General features: G+C 52.3%; 7 protein-coding genes across 7 annotated transcripts; 5 read left to right on the forward strand and 2 right to left on the reverse strand.

The window, feature by feature from the left end:
* Window positions 1–310: 310 nt before the first annotated feature.
* On the forward strand, window positions 311–2470 carry BDV17DRAFT_290979 (uncharacterized protein; the record flags this gene model as incomplete). Its single annotated transcript, XM_073762029.1, has 4 exons — window positions 311–527; window positions 1114–1871; window positions 1950–2166; window positions 2229–2470. 4 exons carry the CDS (start codon window positions 311–313, stop codon window positions 2468–2470), a joined length of 1434 nt encoding a protein of 477 aa, XP_073615806.1.
* A 12-nt stretch (window positions 2471–2482) lies between these two features.
* Window positions 2483–3055, forward strand: BDV17DRAFT_80929 (uncharacterized protein). The gene is made up of 2 exons (XM_073765167.1): window positions 2483–2878; window positions 2938–3055. Exon 1 carries the CDS (start codon window positions 2588–2590, stop codon window positions 2852–2854), a length of 267 nt encoding a protein of 88 aa, XP_073615807.1. The 5' UTR covers window positions 2483–2587; the 3' UTR covers window positions 2855–2878; window positions 2938–3055.
* Window positions 3056–4775: 1720 nt separating this feature from the next.
* BDV17DRAFT_290980 (uncharacterized protein) lies at window positions 4776–6251 on the forward strand (the record flags this gene model as incomplete). Its single annotated transcript, XM_073762030.1, has 6 exons — window positions 4776–4962; window positions 5020–5177; window positions 5228–5249; window positions 5331–5404; window positions 5498–5667; window positions 5798–6251. The coding sequence occupies 6 exons, from the start codon at window positions 4776–4778 to the stop codon at window positions 6249–6251; spliced, it is 1065 nt and encodes a 354-aa protein (XP_073615808.1).
* A 998-nt stretch (window positions 6252–7249) lies between these two features.
* gpi10 (putative glycosylphosphatidylinositol-alpha 1,2 mannosyltransferase) lies at window positions 7250–9650 on the reverse strand (the record flags this gene model as incomplete). The annotated part of the gene is made up of 5 exons (XM_073760041.1): window positions 7250–8603; window positions 8648–8794; window positions 8839–9011; window positions 9058–9288; window positions 9351–9650. 5 exons carry the CDS (start codon window positions 9648–9650, stop codon window positions 7250–7252), a joined length of 2205 nt encoding a protein of 734 aa, XP_073615809.1.
* Window positions 9651–9783: 133 nt separating this feature from the next.
* On the forward strand, window positions 9784–11743 carry car2 (ornithine-oxo-acid transaminase). Its single transcript, XM_073757785.1, has 3 exons — window positions 9784–10420; window positions 10467–11168; window positions 11212–11743. Exons 1-3 carry the CDS (start codon window positions 9932–9934, stop codon window positions 11395–11397), a joined length of 1377 nt encoding a protein of 458 aa, XP_073615810.1. The 5' UTR covers window positions 9784–9931; the 3' UTR covers window positions 11398–11743.
* A 396-nt stretch (window positions 11744–12139) lies between these two features.
* Window positions 12140–13808, forward strand: BDV17DRAFT_298284 (uncharacterized protein; the record flags this gene model as incomplete). Its single annotated transcript, XM_073763658.1, has 5 exons — window positions 12140–12350; window positions 12432–12635; window positions 12764–13304; window positions 13371–13513; window positions 13590–13808. Exons 1-5 carry the CDS (start codon window positions 12174–12176, stop codon window positions 13806–13808), a joined length of 1284 nt encoding a protein of 427 aa, XP_073615811.1. The 5' UTR covers window positions 12140–12173.
* Window positions 13809–13925: 117 nt separating this feature from the next.
* Window positions 13926–14931, reverse strand: BDV17DRAFT_290984 (uncharacterized protein; the record flags this gene model as incomplete). Its single annotated transcript, XM_073762031.1, has 2 exons — window positions 13926–14483; window positions 14797–14931. The coding sequence occupies 2 exons, from the start codon at window positions 14929–14931 to the stop codon at window positions 13926–13928; spliced, it is 693 nt and encodes a 230-aa protein (XP_073615812.1).
* Window positions 14932–15361: the final 430 nt, after the last annotated feature.

Here is a 15361-nt window from a genome sequence, read left to right on the forward strand (position 1 = left end):
ACTTTGGGCGCAGCCTCACTCGAGGATGAGGCGATGTTGTGATGGCCAATCAGGTGACTGGCCGGTTTGTTGACCGGTTGCGCCTTCTCTCCTTCTCCTTTCTCTCTCATGCTGCTCTGCCTCAACTTTCATTATCTTTCGTGCACAAATCCATTGTGATTGGCACAAGGCGTTTTCCTGCTTCTTTAGTGCCGAAAGCTACCTGTCATTGAGTACTAATGTCACTCCAATCCCCCAGCAACATGGCAATTCGTCTCCGTCACTCGTCCGTCTCCTCGCGTCTGAAACACCGGCAAAATCAATCGGTACAATGGTGCTACTTTGGCTCAACGAGGACGAACCGTTTCCCCAGCCTCCCCGCACGATCGACTGGACCATCGATTTCGATTTACTAGATACTGTGCCGGACCCCCAATCGCCAGAGGACGAGCAGCTGTGGAACCTGAGTGGGCCGTCTGTCGGGCCGCCAGCTCCTACCTTAATCGCCGATGCCAGCTGCAGATTGGACAATGTCCAGTTTGGCCCAGGTACCAATAATCCCACTCAGCTAATTGCAGCAAACATGAGATTGATCTAGGCTGCATGACATACAGACAAATCCTTCCCCGCAAATGCTATTTCGACCACATTTCAGAGACAACGACTTGTCGAGGTTCAATTTGAACCAGTCAATCCCTCCCTGACCGGATTGCGGGGATACAACCAACTCGCGACTCACTCAACTGTCCCTTCTCCTGTACCCCCGCTTACCGAGAGGACTTACTCTCAAGGCTCCTCAGGGCTGTTAAGCTCGGTGATAGCTCCCACGCCGCCGGCGACTGAAACTCGAGACCCTCCTAATGGTCTCCAAAAACGAAAGAAAGGGCCATATGACGCCGAGGGTCGGGAACATGCTAAGATTATGCGAAGAGAAGGCGCCTGCTTGAGATGTAGAATTTGTCGGATGAAAGTGAGTGGAATTAATTTTACTGCATGAGCAGTGCTGACACACCGTTTCACAGTGCGACCAAGGCTCCCCCTGTAGCAACTGTGATAGAATTCGACATTCGGCGCGATTATACAATCAACCTTGTGTACGATTCAATCTCCGCGACTTGCTACCCTTCCGGGCAGGGAACTCGAGAACTGGAGACGTTCGCTCGAAATTCCAGAAGTACGCATGGTCGCAGGACTACCCGGATGTGAGGGAGATTTACGTTGGGCATGATCTTGATGGGCCACTTTTGCGTATCCGCTGTAAGCGATTTGTTCCGGGCGCAGGGGACTACTTGTCGGAATCATTTGAATCTGAGGATGGCGAAGCAAAAGAGGTTATCGAGTTTCCTCCATTTGCCTGCATTGATGCCGACAGCGAGCCGATGCGCAGGGCAATGAGTCGATATCTTGACGACAGTATCCGTCGGGCCAACAAAGCCATTGATTCTGAGATCACGGACGAGCTAGTTTTCCTGACCCTGGATGAGGCTAGGAGGTATGTACGGATGCGAGCAGGGTGTCCCTCGGAGACCTCAACGATCGTCGCGAGCGCGCTAAAGATTCTCGCCGCCAGTTATGTGTCAGAGGACCAACCAGCCATCATACACGGTGATACACTTGGGATTCCGTTGGTTGACAACCGAAAGCTCAAGCAACATAACCAGCGTCTCATTCCCATTTCCCTTGACTACCAGATCGACAACCTGTATATTGCCTATATGAAGCGACATCTTGACCATGTGGGGCCGGGACTCAAACAATTGATTTACAAAGCGAAGAAGAATGAGAGGAAGGAGACTTGGTACGAAATTTTCTTGACGACATTCGTATTGCTGCTCAATTTGGAGTTGGTATTGGACAAACAAACGCGATTCGTGAGGAAATACAAGGAAACCGTTAGTCTCCCGACCTGCTGGCTCCCCCTCCCTGCTCTTTCCACCTAATCGTCATGAAGCCCGACTGACTCACTCCAGAACGCGAATGCGTTCGTCTTTGCAACCAAAACCCAAATGGCCATGATTGAAGAGTGGAGGGCGTCGGCGAAAAACCTGATATACCATTATCGATGTGTGGTCAGAGGTATGGACCCGTTTGGCCAGGAGTGGACGCGAGAAATGCAAAAGGAGGCAAAGCTTGATGATGAGAGTCTGGCAATTGTCCAAAAGCTAAGCCAGATTATTGCAATGCGCCGTAAGTCTTTTCACCTTCAGAAAGGAAGGTATCTCGCTGGTGTCTGACAAAAGTACGTCTAGGCGACGAGCTCAATGGACTGGCCGAAAAGGATCTAGATAACGACGAAGCTACGCCATTGCTCTGGGTCACACGATTGTTCGCCCAGGATTTAGTGTTGATTTTCAGTTCTCCAGTGACCGACTGTATCAACTCTACAACGCCCCTCAAACTCGGTCGCCCTTCTACACGCGCGCGAAACCGTTGTCGGCCAGCGCTGGAACATTTTCCCCGTCGCAACGCGCACAAATGCTTTGCGCACTGAACCCATATTCCCGTCACAACCGAGCTAGCGACTATAGAACTCATTTGAAATTGAATATATCTCCATCCTTGTCGATTTCTCCCGCAGACCAAGTCGACGTTGGCGAATCACAGATGGATGCTGTCGTCCTTCCCTTTCAGCATCACCTATACTGCTGGACACAGGCGTGACCTTACAATTAATAAGGCCAGACAGAGGACGTGCTTTCTTTTCTTCTCCCACCATTTTCTTCTGTCTTATTTTATTTCCCTTCTTCTTCCTTTTCTTTCTGCCTTTTTCACCTTTACGAAACGAACTATAGATAGCCGCCTCATTCGTTTGGTCTACACCCTCGAGGATACACCGAAGCGATTCCAAGCACATATACCGTTCTCAACTGTCTAATTCGCGATGCCCCCAATGTGAGCGGTATAACATATTGTTGGCGCCTAGTTTTATTTAGCTTTTTCTCTGACCCGTGTCGATAGACATTACGTTTGAAGCTCCGCCGTGTCTACTGTAGAGGACCCCAAGGCTCGCCTTACTCCGGTCCGTATAGAGAATGCGCAGGTGCGAATGAACATAGAGCATGGCTCCTGTGAACCTTAGCGCACCCTTGAGAGGATCGGCCATTGCGTGAGCAGATCTCCTTTGAGCTGTTGGAAAGTGATCGAGGGAGTGGAGCGGCAGGGATCATAGTCACTCTGCATACTCACTTACCGCCGAAACGGAACTCCTTGGTGACAAAATATCACGGACCATGACTAGATGTCCGGATGTGGTGCCCTTCCTCGCAGGCCAGAGGTTTCTGAGCTCAATTTACAGTATTTGGCGTCAAGGGTGGCTGTCTTGAAAATCACACCCATATCGGTACGCCGCAGCAAACTAGTCACCTGGTTGATTGATTCATGCAACTGCATAGCGACCTCGCCTAGATCAGTCTCACTCGGTCAATGCTCGCTTGGCAACTCCCGCATATCCCTCAGCCTTGCGACGGACAGCCACTACCGCTCCAATGCATAGTCCGGAGCAGTCTGCAACTCCGTAACCTCGATGCGAGGTCTGACCTGTCGAATCCATATCTGCGAACAGAACGGAAAGCCTAGGTGTCTGCCCCCGAGTCTTCCAATGTGCGAGCTTGCCTATTATTCCAAAGCACGCACTGCGTGCCTTGCCAATCCTCAGTACTTTAGCCCTCGCAAGGTGTTCCAGTGATAATATGCGCTACATACCAATAGCACGACATAGACATCAATGCGCTGTGGTGCTCGGACGCGCGCAAAACGCGACACAGCCCAGAAATATCCTCCGACAAGCCCTGAACCGTCCATGTCCCAGGTTGTGGTGGTCAATGACTCGAGAGACTTGATTCTTGTCATTGGATTGATGAAGTATCGGCTACAATCGGCTATTTTCTCCCCGACTCTTCGTCGTTTGAAGGGGCAAGATCTGAATGGAAGGCGACTGTCGTGAAAGGCACTGCGTCTGCCAGCCTTGCGCTTGGTTCTGTGATAGAGCGCGCCGATGATACGAGCCCATATCTCGGTGTGGAATGAGGGAACTGAAGCGCTGTTGACTGATTGGCGAATTCCCATGTCGCAGATGGTCTAACGAGTCGCTTCCAGCATAAAATATTTTTGTTTGCGAAGCTCTACAAAACTGTATACTGGTGTACATCTATTTCGTTCTTGGCAGTCGTTTCTTTCGCGCCGACCAATGTGATATCACAGCGAATATTGCTTCTTACGCCTGATCCCGCTCAAGCAGCCTTGTGATAGGGCGATGATGCGACGAACCGACGAACATCGTGCCATCAAGGGTCGCTACCGTCAAATGAACGGACGCGACTAGCTACTCACCTGAGCTCGTAAAGAGCCACGACCGTGTCACCTCCGAGAGCAAAGATGAAGACAAGGACGTACACAGACCGGCTCCACAGATTCCGAGAACAGGGGATTGGGTCAGGTGCGATGGACCCGAGCCAAGGTCAACCCCATTGGGGGAAACGCGGACTCGTCGAATCCCGCTAGAATGTCTGACGTCTTAGCTGCAGGAGGACTCTGCAAACATCTCCAAACGGCAACCCGTGGAAAGCTGGGAGTGGACATTGTTCTTGGAATCTCTGCACGCCAACACACCATTAGAAAACGGGGAAACAATGAGACATTCGTTGTATGTCGCGATGAGGCTCAAAATGGATGCGAACATTGAAATTGCCATTCCCTTCGGAGGATTTTGCCTATGCGTGCTTCGTGCTTTGATTACTTCTTCAACCACAACCAGAAAACGAACAGAACAACGCGCTTTGCTTTCGAGTTTACTCACAATGGCTCCATATCTTGATGAAAGACCTTTCTCTTCCCCTCAGGACTACTGCTTCAGGAAGAAACCTAGCCATTACCTCTCGTCCACCTCCTGGACAGCAAAAAGCTTCAACGACGAAAGCGCCTACACATATGTCCTGACGGAGGCCGAAATCCACGAGGTCAACGAAGCCTTGGTCTACTTCAATGGTGTCTCTCATTCTAAAGCTAGATGTACTCCACTCAAATATTCCTAACAACTAGCAGAGTCCGGCCTCAGCATTGACGAAGCCAATCAGTTCAACTTCCCGCTGCCCACCCTTGGTAAGGCCCTTCGGGCGCTTGCACTTGAAATACACGAGGGAAAGGGATTCTTTGTCCTCCGTGGCTTGAACCCGGATAAGTATACCATTGAGGATAACACCGTTATTTCCTTGGTGTGTCCTCTTATATCGGTGGTCTACTGGGAACACAGACGGATGACGGGACGATGTTTGGTAAGTCACTTAACCCTCAGTCAGCTCCGCTGTGACTACGTTCTGCTGATACTTCGTGTTCTGTCTTTCTGCTACTGACAGGCCATGTTTGTAACCCTGATACCTTGGCCGTGTCTCAGGAGAGCCGTCCTTTGAAATACTCCAACAGAGCCTCGGTTAGTACGCCTTCTTCCTGTTCACCCTTTCGTTGCCCTCCCAAAGTCCCTCGAGCCATATTTTGCTGACGCGCGCCTACCTACCCGATCTAGACCTTCCACAATGATCTCTACTGCGACATCATAGCCCTACAATCCAGAAGCTGCGCCCAGGATGGCGGGAACCATCTGCTAGTCTCTGCGTCAAAGGTGTACGAAGAGCTCCAGCGCATAAACCAACAGATGGCAGACAGACTGTTTGAGCCAGATTGGCCGTTGGATCTGTATGACACACCCTGTTCTCACTTTCCCGTTCCTTCATTCATATATCTTTTGTTTTCTCCCATTTAAACTACATACCCCAAGCCCTTGAAGCCAGCTCAGCCTCCTAACGTTCCTTTCTTCCCCCACCAGTCGTCGCCGCTTCTCCTCATCCGAAACCCGCCCCCTTTTCTTCCGACACGGAACCCACCTCATCAGCAGCGTAATCCCTGACGCTCTCATCGGGTCCCCCGATATCGAGCGTCAACCAAGCCTAGTGCTTCTCACTCCAACCCAGAGAGAAACACTAAGCACCCTCCAATCTCTCTGCCGGAAGCATGCTATCGCTTTACCCATGAAGAAGGGGGACTTGCTCTTCGTGAACAACTTCGCGCTTCTTCATGCCCGCGACGAGTTCCGCGATAGTCCGATCCAGAAGAGGTATCTTGTTCGGTTGTGGTTGAAGAATGATAGGCTTTCTTGGGATTTGCCCGAAGTAATGAAGAGCGGGAATGAGGCTGTTTTTCGAGACGTTGTCGAGAAGGTGTGGAATTACATCCCTGAGGATAAGTTCCGCTTTGCGGTTTATGAGAGGCAGTCGCCTTAAGTTGTTGTCTGTGATTGCTGTGAGAGTGAGGATGAGAGCAAAGCGGATGAATGAATGGGCTCTTTTTTGTTTTTCGATGGTTTTGGTTAGGATTTGTTTCTCGAGATCTTGGACGTCGGTAGATACTGGCTGGTTCTGGTTCTCGTCGCCTGACTTCTCTTGCTCTGTGAATTATGCTTTTTATTTTTATGCTATAATGCACCTATAATGCGAACGTTTGCTCAAAGCTTCGGCTAGAGGTGTTTTAAAGAGGAATATCGAAACACGTAGTTGGTAACATGGGACCTACTTGCATGCTGGATATTATACGGAGTAGGTATCTATAAACGGCGCTTGAAGTTGTACCAAACTACCTACTTCCAGTAAGCCCTTCCAGCTCTCGTGAACAAGCAAGACCGATTGACGATATATATAGTCATCACGGAGGAATACTACTCAATAGCCTATAGCAGGACAACGATATGCCCCCAAAGTCCAACAGCGTACAATAGTCGAGCCTAAAAGGCCAGAGATACATATGGGGAGTGTTGGAGGCGATATAAAGTCTTTTTTAGATCTTCAGAGTCTCCATGATTCGAAGCCTGATTGATCAAGGATTTTCAAAAGACATGGATGGGCGCCTGCTTTCTCCTCGTATACCAGGTATAGGTAACGAATTGGCCGGCTCATTGGGCCAGTTCGGTGGAAGGCCGATGGTGCTACGCTACTCTGTCAATCACCTACTAGTAACTGCGGTCCGGAGCAGTGAGTACCATGAGAATTGCTGTCTCTACCTGCGCTACTGCTTCGCTAGCTAGGATTAGATGAAAGATCGAGACCGGCTTGTATGTGAGTAACACCATAGTATGCTGGGCAGTCGCTGAAGGAATCGATGATTTACGTTCCAACAGTGATTGGCAGGTTCTCAATGATATTAATATGAAAATATGTACTAGGTAGATAGAATATCGGCAAAGCATCTCCACACCAAACAAGTCAACTGTAGCTAATCCAAGAAATCAAAACCAAAAATCCTTCAAAAAACCCCTCTTCTTCTTCTTCCCACCAAACCAACCAGACCCCCACTCCGGGAAAGCCGGGACCTCGAACCCAAACACCGTCGGCTTCTTCCGCCTTTCCCACGGCCACGACCACGACGAGGAGAGCTGGCTAGATGAGAAAGGAGACGTCCATTGTGTCCATGTCCAAGGAGCCCATGACTTTGACGAGGATGGCGCGGAATCACTCGCGAAGCCCTGGATGATACGGTCGAACTGCCGCTCGCGTTCGGCGAGTGCGCGTTGCTGCTTTTCGAAGCGCCAGGCTTGTTGTTCGCTTGGATCGAGGCACCAGACTACGACGTCTCCGCGGCGGCGCCAGTCGTCGTGCCAGGCGGTGTTGTACGTTCGCCAGCATTCGCCGTAGGAGGAACTTCGGAGGGAGGCCTTGAGGGTTGGCTCGAGTTGCGCGAAGAAGATGAGGTAGTCTGGCCATTCGTGAGGGGGGAGCTTTTGGGTGGGTAGTCGTTGGGAGTTTGGTGGAGTTGAGTAGGACGGCCTTCGGGGTATGTGACGCAGACCGCCAACCATGTTGTCTTGGAGGAACTGTTTGGGATTGTCGTAGAATTGGTCTGCCTCATCTAGATAGACTGCTTTCTGCTCTTCATTAAGGCCAACCGGCGGTTCACAAGTGAGGGCCCATGCGTGAATTGTGGGCTCTACAAGATGTGAGCGCCATGGGGTGCTGTGACAGGGCATGAGGAAGCCAACTGTGATTCCGCCGTATGTTGATGCAGTGCCTTGATTCTGGGGTTGAGGTGTGTTTCCATGGACCTGATGCTGCTGTCTGAGATAGGACAGCACCGAGATGACGCCGGACGCATGAAAGATAGTGGTGTATATCGCAATCACAACGTTGACTAGGAGCAAAAATATGAGCGTCAGACGTCGTGGGATGTACTGGTGACGTGTGCTTGCCAAAGCCGGAAGGAAGAAGTCCACGAGAGGGGATGCGCTAAGAATGTGTAGCGCCGGTAGTAGAGGGTATATGAATCGAACTTCCTTGTGGGTGATTACCGAGAGAACGGCAGGCATGACCAGGGAGACAAGGGCGAGCTGCACTAAGATGGAAGCTTTCTCTTTCGACAGAGCCGACGGATACTTCAGCGTTCGGTATAGACCCACCAGAGCGAACGGCAGCGCGGTGGTGAGCAGAAGCGGGTATCCTTGAGAGGCGTAGTAGCTCCAGTCATTCTTTCCGTAGAATACCGCCAGGGACTGGGCGACATTGAAGTATAGGAACCTGAGCGGCGGGAAAGTCCAGAATCCATAGAAGTATCGATCAACCACCGCCGAGAGACCCAAAACCGACGAACTGCAGGGTCAGCCAGCGAAGGACAAGAAAGGGACAGCACTCACCCACAGAGCAGGGCCTCACGAGCAAGAACCGATCTTTCCGTCCACGTACTTTTGTGCAAGGCAACGCTGGCCAAGATAATCCAGATGATAACATTGGTCGGGCGCAAAACACAGGCGAACGCGGCCAATAAGAGACATTCACGAAGGCTGCTCGGTCAGCGGTGGTCGGTGACAGCAAGTGATGAACGTACTTCGAGATGCTAACTTGGACGCCCCTACTCCGAGCAGACCCGACGCGGGAGCCCGAAGCCCAACCCCATGGCCACAGGTACAAAGCAGTTATCGTGATCGTAGACTCAAGACAGTTGGACAGCGTCCTGGTGGAACAGAACCACTGCCAAGGGCTGACAACGGTCAACGCAAGCTGCAACTATCAGCCTAGCCCATCACTATCTTGTTGGATAATATACCGTCGCCCAAGATTCATAACTCTGATCACCATATATATACCGAGCCAGTTTCCAAGTGTAGAAATCACCGACGGCAGCGATAGTGGCCTGCTTTAGTCCGGGCGCGGCGACGAGGAGGTCGGCGCGCGATGCGGGGGAGAGTCCGATGGTTTGTGCGACGAGGTCAGCGAGAGAATAAACGGTAGCGAAATTAAGCGGATGCAGTGAGGATCTCAGTTGGTGTTCCCATTCCTGGAGAGAGAGAGATCGGTCAGAACCGCAACCTTATATAACCCCGCGGTCGGGGAACTGACCCAAGTGATCCAGGCGCCCTGGTCTTCACCAAAGGCAAGTTTCCAAGCGGGCTCAAGCGACTGAAAGAATTCATCGGGCTGGAAGAGGGTACGGATGGTGAGGGCGTTGAGGAGACGAAAGCCGATGAGGAAGAGGAGGATGTTGGAGGACACGTCGACCGGAGCTTTGGCGGAGAGCGGGCGCGGGCGTGAAGGCGGGGAGGACTGCGACGGCGAGGGTGACTGCGCCAGCGCAGGGTCACTCGAAGACAAAGGAGAGGCAGGCGAACGGGGCTTGGAACGTCTGGAGTGAGTGGACATGGCTGGTTACCCCGGATTCTGGAAAGGAGAAGAAAAGTACGAGTTGTCCAGAGAGCAGGTGAATGTCAGCAGTGGAGCAACAGAGACCCCACAGCGTCATCGGACGGGTCGACCTGCACTTAAGGGAAACTGACGGGTACACCTGCACTTAGCGGTATACTGCCTCGTTTTCTGTGCTTATAAGTTTTCGCCCACAATTCTTTCATTTCTTTCTCTTTAAGTATTCCTATCTTCCCTTTCCTCTACGCATCTGCCTACTCTTCCGCCGATTTCTGCTCACCATGACGTCCAACGGCACCAATGGTGCGAACGGTACCAAGGCCTCCGCATACCACGCTTCCTCTACCCAAGAGGCCATCCAGGCTGAGAAGGTGTTCGCTGCCCACAATTACCACCCGCTGCCCGTCGTCTTCGCGCGCGCTGAGGGCACATCGGTCTGGGATCCAGAGGGCCGCCACTACCTCGACTTCCTGTCCGCATACTCGGCCGTCAACCAGGGCCACTGCCACCCCAAGCTCATCGCAGCGCTTGTTGACCAGGCCTCGCGTCTGACACTCAGCTCGCGCGCGTTCTATAACGATGTCTTTCCTAAGTTCGCCGAGATGGTCACCAAGTACTTTGGCTTCGACATGGTGCTGCCGATGAACACTGGAGCGGAGGCGGTCGAGACCGGGCTCAAGATCGCCCGCAAGTGGGGTTACAAGGTCAAGGGCATCCCCGAGAACGAGGCGATCATCATCAGTGCGGAGAACAACTTCCACGGGCGGACTGTAAGTTGCGGAATCTTTGCGGCAATCAGTAGGCTGACCCTTTCAGATGGCCGCTATCTCACTCTCTTCCGACCCCGAGTCGCGAGAGAACTATGGCCCGTACGTCCCCAACATTGGCTGCAACATTCCCGGGACCGATAAGCCCCTCGCATACAATGACAAGGATGCTTTGCGCGAAGCGTTCGAAAAGGGCGGTGCCAACCTGGCTGCTTTCCTCGTCGAGCCCATCCAGGGTGAGGCAGGAATTGTCGTCCCGGACGACGACTACCTGCAGTTGGCCAGAGAGCTCTGCGACAAGCACAACGTGCTGCTGATCTGCGACGAAATCCAGACCGGTATCGCGCGGACAGGAAAGCTTCTCTGCCACGAGTGGAGCGGCATCAAGCCGGACATGGTGCTCCTCGGTAAGGCAATCTCCGGCGGCATGTACCCGGTGTCCTGCGTGCTGGGTAGCGAGGAGGTGTTGCTCACCGTTGAGCCGGGCACCCACGGTTCAACCTATGGAGGCAACCCGCTCGCTTGTGCTGTCGCCATCCGCGCCTTGGAAGTCGTCCAGGAGGAGAACATGGTCGAGCGCGCTGAGAAGCTAGGCCAGATTTTCCGCAGCGGCCTCGAGGCCATCCAAAACCCCATCATCCAGACCGTCCGCGGCAAGGGTCTTCTCAATGCGATCGTTATCGACGAGTCGAAGACGAACGGACACAGCGCATGGGATCTGTGCATGCTGATGAAGGAAAAGGGTCTTCTGGTAAGAACATTCACTCCATACCAGTACTTTGCTGACTATCTAGGCCAAACCTACCCACCAAAACATCATTCGCCTCGCTCCTCCCCTCGTCATCACAGAGGATGAAATCGCCAAGTCGCTCGAAATCATCAAGGCAGCCGTGACCGAGCTGCCCAGCCTCAAAGGTGCTTCCGAAGACCAGGTCATTCCTCCTCCAGAGAAGAAGGTCAAAATCTCCACCGAAAACTAGGCCGCGCCGATGTAGCCGTGACGCTTGGTTAGACAGAACGCACCTCAACGCCCGTAAAACCGTTTAAGGTAGGCCATGCTGCCGCCGTTCGGTGAGGCACGCGACCGGAAAGGTCGCGAGAGATGGGCCACTTTCAGCGACATCCCGTCGCTTTTTGGACCAGTCTTGGGGAGTTTGACCGGCGAATATCCACATCGATATTGCTAGCTGGTAGCCGGCAGAAGTTGGTCGATCGTCTTGGTCCGGCACGATTCATGAAGAATAAACGCTCAATATGATTATCGTTTTTATTTTGCTTAATTGTTTTTTCTTTCTGCGATGAACCCCGTAACCCCCGCCCCCCCCCCCTGGTAGAGCAAGCCTCCCCTTTTATAGCTACATCGTAGATTGTTCGCTGTCCTACCCCGCCTGCCACGTTTAATCCCTCAAATAGCGCATACAAATATAATCCCTGAGTTTGAACAAGGATAGCCGTTACTATCTAGGGCCACCTCAGAGTACACGACCTCAAGTCCGGTGATTTTCGATCACCGGCTTGTACTCCTGGTGTTGCAGATTGGCAGAGGTAGCACCCTACAGCCACCGGAGTATTCGCGTGGACATTCCGCCATGCATCGGAGTAAATATAAGATAAACCCCCCGTCTTACGCACCGCTGCCCGACTAGCGAGTACATATATTACACGCCCAGCGACTAACCTTGATCACAAAACAACCATCATCAATCTTTAATCTCAGTATTTGTTTTCCGAACACTACGCGATAGCCCCCGCCACGATGTCATCCTCTCCGTTCTCCATCGACAACCTCCCCTACGGCGTCGTTTCCACCGCTGACAACCCTACCCCGCGCTGTGCAACTGCCTTGGAAAACGACGCGGTCGACCTGGCTGCGCTCGAGAGAGATGGATACTTTAAATCTGTTCCTGGGTTTGAGAATAACGTGTTCTCACTGGTATGCACTCCACTCGACCGCTTACATCCCGCCCAACGAAATTAGCTGAGTGAGTATGTACTAATGCTAATGTTGGAAAAGCCAACCCTCAACACCTTCGCCGCCCTATCCAAGACCAGCCAGAGACAAGTTAGGGCCATCCTAAAGACAACCCTCTCCAGCTCCGACTTCGACGAAACTGCCAGAAAGAAATACGCAATTCCACTGAAAAATGTCACGAACCATTATCCCATGGATACGAGGAATTTCTCCGACTTCTACTGTTCGCTGGAACATACGAAGAACGTACGTGCCCTACTTATAGCTCTACCTTACATATCCCCCCCCCTCGCGTCCTCTAAATCCATTCGCCAAGTGAAAGCTACTTAGCTAAGGTGAAGAATAAACGGCTGAATATATATGGGGTAAAACAGTGCAGCGAAATAATGTCCGCGCCCGTCCCCCAAAACTGGTTCATCATCCCCTCCGTTTACAACGGCCGCACATCCTCCCTCCGCATCTCAGGAACCCCCATCCGGCGTCCAAACGGGGTCTACTCCTCCAGGTCCCTCCCATCGCCCCTAACACCCCCCTCAACCGATAACATTCCCTACCGCCCGTCGGCGCGCTTCGACTTTGAGCTCGAAATCGGCATCTTCCTCTCTCGCCCCCTTCCACCCGGTGAAGTCCTGGACATCGCCAACGCACCAGACCATATTTTCGGTCTTGTGATATTGAACGATTGGTCTGCGCGGGATATTCAGGGTTTTGAGATGATTCCGCTGGGGCCGTTCCATGGGAAAGGGTCCGGGACGAGTATTTCGCCTTGGATTGTGAGTACGGATGCGCTTGCGCAGAGTACGGTTGCCAGGCCAGCAGGGAAAGTGCAGAGTCCGGAACCGCTAGAGCATTTGGCTTGGAAGGGGGACAGGGAGGAGGAGTGTTGGGATGTTGAGCTTAGGGCGTGGGTTGTTCGTGAGTATATCATGGATAAAGCCCTCTGGATTTGGAAAGGTGGTGAGACTGACAGCTTCTACTTAGGAAACGGCCACTCTTACCTCGTGACAGAAACGAATCTGAAAGAACTCTACTGGAGCCCATACCAGCAACTTGCCCACTTGGCATCCGCAGGCGAGGGTCTTAGCACGGGTGATATCTTCGGGACTGGGACTGTTACTAGTAACGTATGCCGTACCTCCCAGTTCCGAAAAACCGCCCTTTCCCCCTATAATATGGTATATTGATAATAATAATAACCAGCGCCTCACCCCCACCGGCGAAAACATCGGCATAGCATGCCTTCTGGAGCGAAACCTACCACAGAATAAACTCTCTGCCTTGTCTGATGCGGGGATCGTCTACCTTGAGGATGGTGACGAGGTGGTTATGGAGGGGTGGGCTGTTAATCGGGAGACCGGGGGGAGGATTGGGTTTGGCGAGTGTAGGGGGGCTGTGCTTCCTGCGCTCAATGTTTCTTAGAGCTAGCTTATTTGTTGGGGGAGTTAGGAGACGAGTAGATAGCTGATAAGCTAGGTGCATGAGTTATATCAAATTGCAAATCAATCTATCCATCTCTAAACCCTGAAGACATAATAATCAACCATATATCCTCCTCCCAACCCCCGGAGCCCTAATAGCCACGCTTTCCTGCAATTCAGTCACCAAATCCGCCAAGAGAAGATCACACCCCCTCGCAACAACAAAACTCAACGTAACAGGCAAATACTCCTCCTGCAAGGTCACACTCGAGTTATAGGCTACCTCACCAACCGGAAAAACAAAGTCCGGAACGCCCGCCAGCGTCGCAATGCGTCCATCGCGCCACCCCATCGGCGGCTCAGTAGGCGCGTCGGTATACACATTCCGATACTGCGTTTGGCCCATGCTGTATGGGTATATAGAGATTCCTTCGGAGCAGGTGGTGGTGCTTGGGAGGTCGTAGCCGGATAATGACCACCAATTTTTGAAAATGGTTTGGTTGTGCTGGGCCATGTTGTAGGTTGTGGCGTTGGCGTTTTTTTGACCCCATGCCCATCGGGCGAGCGGGCCCGGGTTGATGAATGGGTGGCAGTTGCAGTTCGCGGACGCGTAAGCATTGAAGAAGGGGAGGGCGAGGTTTTGGTATTGGTAGACGGAGGTGAGCACGGCGTAGGTCTGGAAGTATTATAAGAAAATTGCGAGTTCGTAGGTAGAAAAGACAAGGAGTGGTTTCATCCATAGATCTAGGGTTACTTCCCGTGCTGAGAATCTCACCGGCCTTGGGACTAACATCCGCAAAGGTCTCATTCGAATAGAACAACCTTCACGGATACCCCTTTGTACCTGTCTCCAGTCCTAGTCACAGGCTTCACAGCCCTCAAATACGCATACCAAGCATACAACACCCCATTCCAAACCCTTGCATCACGCGCAAACACACCCGCCGTATCAAGCCCCTCAGCCAAGGGTAAAACCCCATCTAGCTCACCCCGTTCAACCCCACTGGACTGCGCATCGACCCGCCGGTGCCACTTCCAACGGCAATATCAAGCCACGGATATGATGCGATTCCCGCGCCTGGGCCCGATGAGGATCCGCCCGGGGGATTGGTAGCGGTCGCCATACAATATACACTAACATCCACCAACAATTGCCATACCCAAACAACCCAAAGAACTGGAAGGGGAGTGGGTGTGCTTACCCGGGGATTAAAAAGGACAATGAAAATCAACCCAATCCGCCGTCGGATTGTCCCCATTGGCGAACTGGACGGTCCCCATTTTGTCTATTACGACGGCACCCGCATCAATCAGGCGATGAATCGACAAGGCAGTATGTGCGCGGTTTCTGCCGCTTGTGTGGAGGCCTCCATGGTGGAAGATGTCTTTCTACCCCTAGGTGGAGCTGGGAAGACATTAGTTTAGTGGTTTGGGTGAGATGCTGGTGGTCGGAATGGGGCCTTACACCAGGGAGTAGTTTTTCTTTGGTTGGGGTGTAGTATAACCGAGGTGGAACGGCGATGCTTTTTGTCATTGCGCCCTAGACATACGATC

Source organism: Aspergillus undulatus (assembly GCF_047715775.1).
Source record: "Aspergillus undulatus strain CBS 261.88 unplaced genomic scaffold BDV17scaffold_22, whole genome shotgun sequence".
In the NCBI taxonomy this organism is placed as follows: Eukaryota; Fungi; Ascomycota; class Eurotiomycetes; order Eurotiales; family Aspergillaceae; genus Aspergillus; species Aspergillus undulatus.